This window comes from Mytilus edulis, chromosome 7, assembly GCF_963676685.1.
Source record: "Mytilus edulis chromosome 7, xbMytEdul2.2, whole genome shotgun sequence".
In the NCBI taxonomy this organism is placed as follows: domain Eukaryota; kingdom Metazoa; phylum Mollusca; class Bivalvia; order Mytilida; family Mytilidae; genus Mytilus; species Mytilus edulis.
The window spans coordinates 6,983,510-6,997,217 of NC_092350.1; the positions used below are offsets into that span (position 1 = coordinate 6,983,510).

At 30.8% G+C, this 13,708-nt stretch overlaps 1 protein-coding gene across 2 annotated transcripts in view; it reads left to right on the forward strand.

Moving 5' to 3' along the window:
* Positions 1 to 13,708, forward strand: part of LOC139529831 (uncharacterized) — an 81,485-nt gene that overhangs the window by 19,232 nt on the left and 48,545 nt on the right. For both annotated transcript variants that reach the window (XM_071325740.1, XM_071325741.1), the window contains exons 3-4: positions 11,030 to 11,275; positions 12,527 to 12,832. In XM_071325740.1, coding sequence (XP_071181841.1) covers positions 11,030 to 11,275; positions 12,527 to 12,832 — 552 coding nt within the window. The remainder of the gene's footprint in view (positions 1 to 11,029; positions 11,276 to 12,526; positions 12,833 to 13,708) is intronic.

Genomic DNA, 13,708 nt, shown 5'->3' on the forward strand with positions numbered 1-13,708 from the left:
ATTCTCAGAGCTGAATTTGTCACACTGATTTAGACACGTTTTTAGTTGCTGTTTTTTATTAACTTTCGATGTAAAGTGTTGAATTAAAAAAAATAATAGCTTTAGTGTTCATTCTTATCACAATAGATTAAGGTTTCACCCTGTTGCAGGTATATAAAAGGGTAAAAGAAATATTGATTTCTGATTACTAGTATTAAGTCTGGTCACGCATTATCTTTCACGATCAAAATAATGCGTTGCCTGATCTTTCACGATCAAGTTTGATGAAAAATCACCAAAACTCAAGGTTTTTGTAAACAAATTAACGCTTTAAATGGAAGAACATCCTTTTTTTTTTTTTTTACTGTAATATCAGATACACCAAAGATTAAATTTCAAATATATCATAATTTATTGAAATATGAACATTATAATTACAAATAGCGAGGTTTTTTTCTAATTATTTCCATAGACATGCATTGCGCCTTTTAATTTTTTTCCGTAAAGTACTGCATATTTTCTTTATCTTATTGTACAGTAATGTTAAGGAAGTTGAACTATTATGACAGACATATTTTTTTTTATCGGATTTGTTACATTTAAATTCTTTCACGATCCGATACCAGAACTTTCACGATCGTCTCGCAATACTTGACCACCGTTAGATATTCTTTCACGATCACCCGTGTAATTTGTATTATCGATGAGAGAAAAAGAAAACAATACACAAAAAAACATACAAAATAAAACAGCTTAATCCTACTAATACCCATGTGTGGAAAATCGGAACAAAAAAAATAAACAACACAACATATCGTATCAAGGATACTCACACTTACTAAAATCTAGTTAAATCGCGGGTCCGTGACTGAATAAAAGTACCTATGCCTTATTTTAGCTTTGGTTTTTTTTTTTTGTTTTTTTTTTAAGGTTTATATATTTTATTGAAATCTTTACATTTGTTAGTTTAAAACATCGATTACCGGTACCTTATCCCGGCCTCGTTAACATTAGTAATGATATTTATATATACAGGAGTTAGTGATTGTTAGTAATATTCACCAAATATATATATATAATATACCGGTATAAATACATGTAAGTTATTATAAATGCTAACAAATATAAAGATGGTTCGACATAAATGTCTAATGTCTAACAAACAAAAAATAAACAATTCTTCATAAATGACATATTATTTAGTTTTGGATTTTAAGGAATCAAACAAAGATTATAAATCAAGAGTAGTTTCATTTCTTTTTTCTCTTTCTTCTCTCTTCCCTCCCTTTTTTAAAGCAATAAATGTTTAAATGATTTTATTAAATTTTAACTCCTCCCTCACAAGAAAAAAATATAAATAAATAAAATAAAAATAAATAAATAGATAAGCTTTAAAACACACTGAAAGTAATTAAGAAATAAGAAATCCAAAAAAACAAAAACAAAAACGGAAAGGGTAGAAATTTATGAATATATAAATAAATATCAGGAAATACCAATGTAAAGAGGTAAATAGAAAAAAGAAATGAGAACCACTTGCATTCACTTTCACTTTCTCTCAGTCTCTCATACACACATACAATTCTTACTTAAATACACACATACATTACTTAATTATGTACACAATTATTGTTTACAATTATATGCATCAAAGAATAAACAAAATCTAATCAAAAAATTTGCTCACAGATTAATATCATACTCTATGGTGGAAATATATATTGTAATGGGGTCCAAAATTTTTCATATACATCGACATTATTGTTTTTCTTTGCAATATAATATTCATATGACTGATATTGTTTTATTCTATTTTTAAAACCAAAAATATTAGGAGTAAGTTCCTTAAACTTACATTTATATATATAATTTTTTGCTACTAAAAATAAAAGATTCATGAATAAGCTTTCTGAATAGCGGCAATGGACATTTGAGCGCATTGACAGGACATTTGAGCGAAAAAAAAGGACGTTTGAGCGCCAAAGTATAGGACATTTGAGCGCCTAAATTTTAGGACATTTGAGCGAAAATAAGAATAAGCGTAGGACATTTGAGCGAAAACAAGTCTTGGATAGAGAATTGTCTTATTGGCAATCATACCACATTTTCTTACGAATATAGTTCATTAAATGAGGAGTTTACCAACAAAAAGATTAAAACATATTTTAATTGTAAAAAACAAAGCACTAAAAACAAAGCACAGTCATAAAACAGGAGTTTACCAACAAAAAGATTAAAACATCTTTTAATTGTAAACAAAGCACTAAAAACAAAGCACTGTCATAAAACATAAAACTCGGCAACGGCATTATTTACAAGTCTGTTCGGGCTTGGAACTTATCGGAAACTGTCACAAACAAGGCTTCTTTTTCCCTTATTAGTCTCGGTCAAAATAATATCCATTTTAACACGTACATGTATTATTAGTATTAAGATTTCAAGTGCCAAGGGACATTTCACTTAATAGATATATATATAAGAATTTTAGAACAAAGAAAATTTGCATAGCCAATGAATTATAGTAGAATTGATTGGTAAATAGAGATCAACTTAGGATTTCACTTACATAAACCAGCCAGAACCGGTCGAATTACTCGGGTGTGAAATAAAATAAAAAATATTTATAACTAAATCTTACTTTTTTTTCTTACTTTTAAAAAAAAATCTTAATTCGTGTAAAATTATCAGGGAAAATTTCGCTCAAATGTCCTGTCTGAAAACTCAGGTAAGGTTAATATCCCGGCGCTCAAATGTCCTATGAAGTCGGCGCTCAAATGACCCTATGTGCTTTTTTCTTTTTCGCTCAAATGTCCTATGCCCCTGAATAGAAACCAAGGAATATCTGCTTTTTGCTGATGGCAAAATCCCTGCTATACAATCTTATTTGCTGTAATAATGATGACCAAAATTGATATGTCATTGGACAATCATAGAAAAAATGTACAATAGTTTCGTCATCAAGTTTACAAAAAGTACATGAACTAGAATCTTTCTTCTTTATCTTGTACAAAAAAGAGTTTGTAGGAATTATTTGGTGAAGTATTTTGTATTGAAAGCTTTTTAAATAGGTATCTTTGCAAGACTTCCTTAGTAGCATAAAATATTTTTGCCAATTTTCAATTTCTGAGTCTATCAACTGCTCCCATTTCTGAAATTTTTCAATGGGAGGTTGAAATATATGATCAATAAGACTCTTATACACAAATTTTGGTTTCTTATTATTAATAATCTGAGTACAAAAAGCATCAGAGATGTTGACATTTTCAATCTGTTGAGAATCACAATATTCTTTTATGTGATCTTTAATAAATTTTGAAATATTGGAGATTAGACTGTAATATTTCAGAAAATTATTTGTAAGAATCTTATGTCTAATCTTTTCAAATGTAAAGAAGTCTTTGTTTTGACCATTTACAATGTCTTTTATATACTGTACACCAAAGTCCTTCCATTGCATATAAATAGTGTAATCTGAAAGTGGCACAAAATTTAAAATATCTAGCGATAATATATCATTTGTACAAGCCTTAGTATAAGGCTTTGCAGTATGTAAGCAAAATAAAACATCTTTCCAAAAAGGATTCTCAACATAGCCATGAATTTCTAGCAGTTTTTCTTTTTGTAAAAAAAAGACTCTGTCACCACCAAATTTTGTTAATTCAGACAGTAATAATGTCTGCCATGATCCCTCTAAATTCAAAAGAAGTCTTCTGATCCAGCTTATTTTTAGATATGTACTAAAAGATGACAAATGCACCATGTTCAAACCTCCCTGCATAAAATCCCCAATTAGTGTATTGCGTTTTATATGTTCTAATTTCCCATTCCACATAAAGTTATAAAAGAGAGTTTAATTTTAATCTGGGATAGATTTGGTAAAGCTGTGAGCAAATGAATTATCTTTGGTAATGCCAGAGTCTTTACAACAGTAATTTTACCAAGTAATGTAAGTTTTCTGTGTTCCCAAGCCTTAAGTATTGATGACATTTCCTTGATTTTCTATGTGAAATTTATATCTAACATAGCTTGTAAATCTAATGAAAAATCTATTCCTAAAAGTTTGAAATTTGACTTTGTCCATTGAAGATTATAATTAGGACAAAGTATATGGTCTGAATATTTTTTGGTTCCATTCCAAACAGCTTTGGTCTTGGATGCATTCATTTTAAGCCCAGAGACCCTTTTAAAAGAATCAAAACATTTTAAAGTCTCCTCTAAAGATTTTTCCTTTCCATCTAAAACAAGAAATGTGTCATCAGCATACTGGCTCAACAATAATTCTTTGTTGTGAATAGGAATACCATGGATGTCAGATGTAGATTTTAGTTTTAGAGCTAATAATTCAACACCTATAATAAATAAATATGGGGATAGGGGTCACCTTGTCTACAGCCTCGCTCAAGATTGAAGAAACTTGACAAATTACCATTATTTATTACACAGCTTTTAGCTTCTGAATAGAGAGTCTCAAATTATTTGCATATAGATGGTCCGAAATTAAAGCTTTTTAGAGCTTTTACTAGAAAATCCCACTCAACAGAATCAAATGCTTTCTCAAAATCAACAAGTAACAGTAAACCAGTCATATTATGCTCTTCCAGATAGTGCATAAGATCATATAATAAGCGAATGTTTTCCCCAATGAACCTATCTTTAATAAACCCGTTCTGAGTGTCACTTATAATAAATGGCAATACTGGTTTGAGTCTGTTAGCTATAGCTGCTGAAGCTATTTTAATGTCAGTATCCAGTAAACTGATGGGTCGCCAATTACTCATATATCTCCTATCTTTTCCATCTTTTGGAAGGCAAGTAATGACACTCTGATATTGAAAACTAGAAAAATGTCTATGCTCATACCCAAAATATAAAGATCGATATACAAATGGACCGAGATCTCTTACCATTTGTCATATGTTTCAGTGCCAGAGCACATTCATCAAATGTCAAGTTACCCTCACACAGATCACTTTGTTCCTGTGTGAGTTTAACATTATGGTTATAAAAAGAGTTGTCTTCCCTGTCAGATCTTCTGCTTGAATACAGAGTTTTATAAAATTTCTGTTGTTCAAAAAGAATGCTTGACTGTTCAGAAATATGTTTACCTTGGTCATCAATCAATTCAGCCATGGTATTTTTAATGAAATTACTCTTCTCTAATTTGCAAAAGTATTCGGAGCATTTTTCTCCATTTTCATGCCAGTTTGCTCTTGATCTGAGGAGTAAACCTTCAATCTTTTGTTCCCTTTTATTTTCTAGCTCTAGTTTCTTCCCATATAAAGTAGCTTGAACATTAACATTTGGTGACATATTCATAATATTTTCTAATTGTTCAACCTCTTTTTCAAGCTTAGATGTATGTTTTCTATCCTCTCTATTTTTTTCAATACTATAAGAAATGGACAAAGTCCTGATCTTCATCTTCAGGATTTCAAAAAATAATTGATCATTACATGTAAGTTTAACATCGAGACAATTTTGAATGTCACCTGAAAGATAATACTCAGAAATGGTGTCTTTTATACATGTCTTAATTTTCTCAACATACTCAAAATCTCTTACAAGTTGTGAATTAAATTTCCAATACCCTTTTCCCCGCTTAGCAAGACTGGCAGAAAAAGTAAAGACAATGGCAGAATGATCTGTCTTATAACCGGGTATAATCTTCGTGTTCTTCGTAAGAGAATATATGTCCTCAGTGATTAAGAAATAGTGTAGTCGACTTTGTTTAATAGGAGATGGTTGACGCCAAGTAAATTTTCTGTCAGTAGGGTGACATGTTCGCCAAGGATCTAATAATTCTAATTTTTCAATAATTTCTTCAATCTTTTCACGAGATTTGGGATTTCTTTTATGTAAAATGTTATATGTATCTAAATTGCAGTCCTGGACAACATTCCAATCACCACATAATAAAATACTAGTATTAGCATACAATGCTATTTTATATAATATATCATCAAACAATAATGGTTCATCCGTATTATATCCATAAAGACATACTAAAGTCAATCTCTGTTCAAATAAAGTGATATCAATAACAATATAACCACCATTCTGGTCAAATTTAGTGTCATGAATAGTAAAATCTAAACCCTTTTTAAACATGATACTAACTCCAGCGCTTCTATTGTTATGATGACAAAAAATGCAAGTATTGCCCCATTCTTCTTCCCATATTTTTTCAACATCTTTACTGCTATGTGTTTCTTGAAAACATATAATTGAAGCATGTTTGCCCTTTGCCCAATCAAAGACATCCAATGTTTTCTTTTTATTAGAAAATAAACCCCTTACATTCATAGATAGTATAGTAATATTATTATCTATTCCCATAGGTTATGTATATATAACAGATAGAACATAAACCGGAGAGCAAATAAGTTAATTGTAAAACAGTAATAAAGTACATATTGTAATCACATACACACAACACACATACAATAAAATGACACTGGTGATAATGTACAAAACACATCAGATTGGTTTCACAGTATTGGCGTAAATTATGAACCGTATAATATTTAAAAATTAATAAAAAAAAAAAACACAACAGAAAAAAAATGTATCAACATAGACTTGAAGATTATCTTACTTAAAGTTAAATAAAAAATAATTTTGTAGTCTAATAGTGATTCAAAGCAAGGAATGAATTGGTTGCTTCTTTATTTCTTTATTTATTTATTGAAGTCACAGAGGTGTAGCCTGGTAAAAGTAACTTGAATTGAAGGGGGAAACACCTGTTTGTTATCTTGAAAAATATATTGAATTATCTCCCTAATCATCAAAACTTTCAACTAGGCTCATATAAAATGGAATGAAAATGTAACATAAACAGATGAGACCAACATTTTTACAATTTAAAAAAGAGTTAGAGTTATCTCCCTTCTTAAGATCAGTATTTCAAAACATCTCATGAATCTGTTTTCTTTCTAATTTTCTCTTCTATATTGTCAAACAAGTCAAACTTTATTCTTTGGTTACCACTTTTACTGTTCTGGAGCTTCCCATAAACACTACAGTTATAAAACCAAACATTCTCTAGATTCCCAGTTAGGTTAAGTCTTGACATCAGTCCTAAGTTCTTCTGGGTGATATCATCATGGAATTTTATATCTTTTTTCAATCCTTTTTTGCTCCTCGTGATCTTAATTTTCGTATCTGTGTTTCTTACTTTGGCAATGATTGGTCGTATTGCCCCTTCTTTTCCAGGAATGCGATGTATGGCAATTAAATCAGTAGGCTCCAAATTAATCTTCAAGTCTTTTTTGACAAGGTTGATAAATTCAGCATGTAGATGTTCATTGTTATTTTCTGGATAGTTCACAATGCGAATGTTGTGCTTCCTTGAATACTGCTCATTGTAATTTGCAGATTTCAAAGCATCCACACTTCTTAAATTACAATCCTCCACTTTTTCATCCAACTCCTTTATCTTAATTTCTTTCTCCCTTAGTTTCTCCTTCAGAAGGTGATTTTCCAAGTTTAAAGAATCAACATTGTCTTGCAACTGTCCTGTTTTTTTCTCTTAACTTACTATTGAATTCTGCAGTGATAGAATCTTTTAGTGTATTCAATAATTGACTAACAATACTTGTAACAAGTTCTTTTAAGTCGCTTTGTTTGACTAACGACTCTAAATCAGATTTGATCACTGTGTCCTGAAGGGATTTTTTAATATCTTTTAGGTCTGAGTGAATGCTCATAATGTCAATGTTGTCAATACTTTCCTCAGACACATCTGAATGGATCGTTTGTCTCGCTTTGGTGGTTTTTCTTGTTGATCTTTGTTGCCTCCAGGTTTTTTGGCAGCTAACAATGATTGTACAGTCTTAACACCTGCCTGGTTTTTGCCTAGAGACATACTGTGGCAGTAATGGATAACAATGGATACTAATGAAATTAAATCCAATTTTGCACACTAAAAAGTTTATATCCTCTGTATCTTTTTCAAATGAAAATATTTTTCACAATTAAGTCCAGAAACAGATAGTCCATCAAAAACTGAACATGCACATATATTTTCTGTTTATGTTAACACCCTAAAAACACATCAAAATGCCAAAAAACTGCAGAGTTAAATTAGCTCACAACTACTCTAGTGGCCATCTTGTTCTTTGGTTTTTTAGTATTCGTATGGTCTTCATTCTGATAAAGTCATGTGGATGGTAAGTGGACAGTGTTCTCTGCTTTTAGAATCTTTCTATTTGAACCGCTCCTGGTGTTCTTACTACAAAAAAACTAACTTTAAACTAAGTCATTTTTTTTAAAACTAATTAACCAAGTTGAACATTACATGTAAGTCATGTAGTGGTTTTGAGGTGGACGAAAACAAACTTGTTGAATAGTGTACTATAGTGTAACATAGATATAAAAGAGAAGGGATTTACAGAAGGTAACGGTAACTTTGACCGGAAACTACCTGTGACAGTATACTATTGGTATCGGTATCAGAGAAGGGATTTTAAGGTGGCACGGTAGTATTTCCTGGCCCATAAGGGATAATGATAGCCTTTTTAGAATTTTCACCACTTTCTAACACTGCAAAAAAATCTACATTCACAGTTAACTGAAGTACTTTCATTTTACTATTAAGAAAAGAATTTGAATATGTATCATGACCGTTTACTTTTTTGCTATTTTTAAAAACCTAAGGCCACTAGTACTTTTAGGTCTTTTATGGTGCAGTGAATACAAAATTTAAAAAAATTCTCAAAAATTCATTTTCATCTGTATGTAAAATTATTTCATATTTTTCTACACCTGATTCATCACTCAGTTTGGGAAAGTATGTTCAGTTGATACTGTTTTTTTTGTCCAATCACACTGTTTAGATACATTTACCTAAGTAGGGTACACAAAAGAGCAACCTAAATTCTGGAAAGCAAATACTACCGTGCCACCTACAGAAGGTAACGGTAACTTTGACCGGAAACTACCTGTGACAGTATACTATTAGTATCGGTATCGGATTCTACCCGGAACCTTTTGATTATTGGTAATTTTTAATCAACACCTTTGTCCTACATGTATTTAAGTTATATATAAAGTTGAATTCTTTGATTCGTCGTTTATACGTCATGTCAGCTAACAAATTCGACCTCGTTATTTTAGTAGTATAGATACACAACAATCTATTTTACCGTTGCTGGGCAAACTGAGTTGATCTATAAAAAAGAGAAATGAAAAATGAGAACACTTTCCATTCCCTTCAAAAATGCAGTAGGAAAACAAACTACAGTTGGTCCCAGAAGAAGGTTCTACATTCAAGACAGGTCGACTGAGATGAAGGGCGGAAATTTACACTGCGACAGAAAAAGTGTGGTACACAATGCATGTTTGGAATGGCACTACAGGTGGATGTTGAATAATATCCAATTTTAGAACCTCGAATTGCATACTTAAATTGCTCAAGTCTTTCAGGTCTAAAGAAAAATTAATTGATGGACCACACAGGTTAATATAATCCGGAAACTAAAGTTCAGATAGTCACTTGTGCAATCACTTTTGATGACATAAACATGTTGAAGTTAACGTATTCCACAAAAAGTGTAGCTTTTTGTAAAATTATTATGTATTAATATAGTATATATATGAAGCTTAACCTAAAAAGCTATGTAAAACATGAAACTAGTTCATAGCAAAATGTCTCGGATCGGATCATATTCAAATATCAATATTAATACAAGATTTGACAATGGCGCAATAATTTAATTTTCGAATTCAAGGACCCAAACATCCCTTTACCTTGCACTATGCAATTTTCAGAGCTCTCAAAGAGTTGATGCAAGTGTATTTTAACGTGCATGATGCCTGGTACTGTCACTTCGCGAGGTATCGGATAACACGTTCAGACGTGACGTGCCTGCGTATTTTAAACCCGAACAGTCAAACGGACGCCCTACTTTAGCAAGTGTGTAACTGACTAATGGGCGGATTTGACATATTCAAAACTAGACTCAGCTTGTAGCCTCTTTAAGCAGTCAATCAAGACACATGTAGCAGCCACTTTTGTTCCAGCAGCCAATTTTAATATGTATAAAAACAAAAAGCTATGAGACTAAAACGTTCCAAAAATCTCAAATCTTATATAAAATAATAGCACCTCCTCTAACATCGGAATTCGACATTTTCACGGCTTGTAGTGATTTTCAAAAGATGACAATCAGTTTTATATACCATTGATGCTAGCAGCTCCTTTTTTTCCTTTCTTTTTCTCGTTTTCTTATTCCTTGAGATTAGGAGGTACACAAACAATGTAGGAATATGTACTTGGTGACAGAACAATTTTTTTTAACCCTATCCTTTTTTTCTCCAAAATTCGTTATTTTTGGTTTTCTATTTTTTTGTGTACTATGAACTTTCATATATACTATAAATAAAGTGTATTTGCTATTTACAATCAATTTTAAGTTTACTATCCACAGCGGTCACTGATATATTGTATAGAGAATATCTCTATAATATGTCAGTGACCGTCGTGGATAGTAAACTTGGAATTACTATTTAGTCTCTATACAATATATCAGTGACCGCAGAGGATAATAAACTTGGAATTCATAGTAAATAGCAAAGACACTTTATGTTTAATACACACATGCATTTGTATGATCATACAATATAGAAAACGTGAAAATAATTGTCCTGTCTCCAAATACTTATGAAAATTATATGCAATTCTAAAAAAAGTCATAAACGGAAGTCTTGTTTATGACTTAAAAGTTTGTCCGATGACAACAATCAATATTCGCACACCTTTATTTTCGTTTTCCTCCCAAAATAACCTAAACTGATTATTCATAAGCGAGCATTACAAATGCGACTATGCATGGTACTTATAGGACACAAAGGCATGATAATTAATTTGTTGTGGAAGGAAATAGAGAATTGAAGTGACACACCTAATGAGGTATTCTCATTTGATAGTATAGATAAGAATTAGATATCGATTTGACAGAGCGAAAAAAAAAACTTCAAACAAAGAACGTTATAATATCAGAGTGGACTTCGATTTTAATGGACTAACATTAAATTATTGTTTATTAACTAGTTGTTACAGATTTACGTACAGAACATCGATTAGATTGTGGACAAACAGGAACTGACTATAGATGGGAAAGGAAAGAAAAACGAAGCTCTCATGTTTTGTGGTATAACACTAGTGAATACAACATCAACACTATGTCTCAGATACTCACACTATTGAAGGTCGAGTGGGAAAACAATGGTATTATATACAGGTGTCGCTACTACAATAGAGGATGGCATAATGTGGATTTTTATTTAGTTGTGAAAGGTAAAACAATTTTCACAATAAATCAAAATATATATTTAAAGTGTACTTATTCTACCAAAAAGGTTGAACGAAAAAGGGAAATGAACGTTAAAAAAGTATTTGTGTGAAAACTAGCAACCTGAAAAAACAAGTGGTTTCTAGAATGTAATGGGTTTTTTTAGAATTGAGATTTATCAATTATCATGTTTAATCCAAAAGTTAGTGTTGCACAGTGATTTATTGGTCTTATAATTAATGGCGTTATTTTTTTTTACTTCAGTGAACCACGTGTACCGAACTGACTATCTGTACCAAAGTGCTTTGCTTAATATATCATTAATTCGTGTAAAACAACTAACCTGATCCGCTTCATTTTAATTCCATGGTTTACATGAACAAAATAAAAAAAATAAAAATACGGACATTTAAGTCGCATGGAATTAAATCTTGATGTTCTTTTTTCAGGATTTTTGTTTTGAATTGTTGCGTTGTTATTATATATGATGATAAAAGATGTAACGATGCAAATACTGAAGTTTTTATGAAGAAGATTGACATAATTCATTTATTCGTTATTTATTAGTTTCATTGTCATAAATATGAACAAATTGAAGAACTTTCTTCAGAAAAAAGTATATGTACATAAGTTTTATTATGAAAACTATCCATTGAGTTATAAAAAAACATATGTATTATTTTTTTAATTAGAGGTTTATTATGACTTTAAGGTTTTATTGCGTCCGTCTTAATTATAAAAACGATTGTTTGTTAAAAATTTGCTTTCATTTATTTGACTGGTCCAAATAGTTATCTCATTTTGAAATATTTTTCGTACATTCAGTTTACCTTTTGAATACGTTAATACTAAAGGTACCCGGTTTTTGCTCTCTGTATACAACATTTAAAAAGATAATTTCCGATTAAGTTTTCCCCTATATTATGTGTTTTTCAACGTGTAAAATGTATAACCACTTTAGCACAGATTTTGCATGATTTGATTTCTCTAAATTTTGTATCCCGATACTTTAGAACATATTTGTTTTTTTCTTTGACCCTATATCTAAACAACTCGACTTCTTAGCTTTTCGGTCCATTTAAACTTATAACGACATACATGTACCCTAACAAAAACAAAATTGGCAGAGTTACACAAGTTTACCTTTAAACTATTTACGAAATGCCTGTGGATTTATGTTTCTCTTTTTTAATGAAAAAAAGTTCGTTATACAAAAAAATGTACTTTTCACATATATGTGTACTTGTCTTTTTTAGATCTAAATATTCCCAATATATACATTCAACGGTCTACGTATAATGCTCTGATTGGGAATGCTATCATTCTGGAATGTACGATTGGTCAAACTAAACTGCACACAAGACAAGTTTTGTGGACACGACTTATAAGTAACCACGAAATAAATGTTACAGGTTCAGATAGTAAAAAGTATCAGGAAGGAACACTTCAAAACCCAAATTTAAAAATATCAAATTTAGAATATAGGGATTCTGGTGAATACAGGTGTAATGGGTGGAACAGCAATGGTCAAAACTATGGGGTTACGCTGCTAACGACTGGATGTAAGTTAAGTAAAATATTTTATATTTAAAAAGAACATTGTCTTTCATATTTATGGCTTAGCATTAAACTCATTAAAACATCTAGGGGTCAATAAAACATACATTGTATTTCACAAATATGAATTTACACAGAACTGAGTATACATTTATCAAGAGGCCATGTTTCGGTTTTTTTTTCAATTATGAAAAAAGTAGTGTACGTCAATGAGACAGCAATGCAACTGAAAGTCATTAAATAAATCCTTAGTGATATTTTCATATATAATACGTAAAGAGTTTAAAAAAAAGACAATATGGCAAGCAGTAAATCGACATGAATCTGAATGTTGATAATAATTTAAACAATATAGACATATGTATACTTGAAACCATTTGTTTTATCGCATCCCTCCCCAGCAGGACACTACTTCGTCAAAATTATCACAATCGTAGAAAAGGAAGCCATTGTAGGGATGACGCGCTGTCAATTTTGCACTTGAAAACTGATAAATTTATCCACATAGCACCATTACGATCCTTATATGTCATTTGTATTTTAAAAGACAAATGTATCAACTAGCTAATGATCTTGTCTGCATTGATTCAACTTAAAAATATTATCTGATCGGTTTTCAGGTGGAACGTTCGAATATTTTTAAACATTTAAAAAAATTCTAATTAAATATTTCGTGGAAGGGCAAACTAAAAATGTTCAGTGGTTGAAGATTATAAACCCTAGTTATCACACACAAAAAATTATATATTTTCGAAAATATGCATTTTCATCATCCAACTTAAAAGACTGTCGTCAAGTACTTTTAGTAAAAAAATAACTATTCGAACATACCCTCTCTGTTTCTGTGATTCATTGGATAGGTATTTCACTTGACTCATATA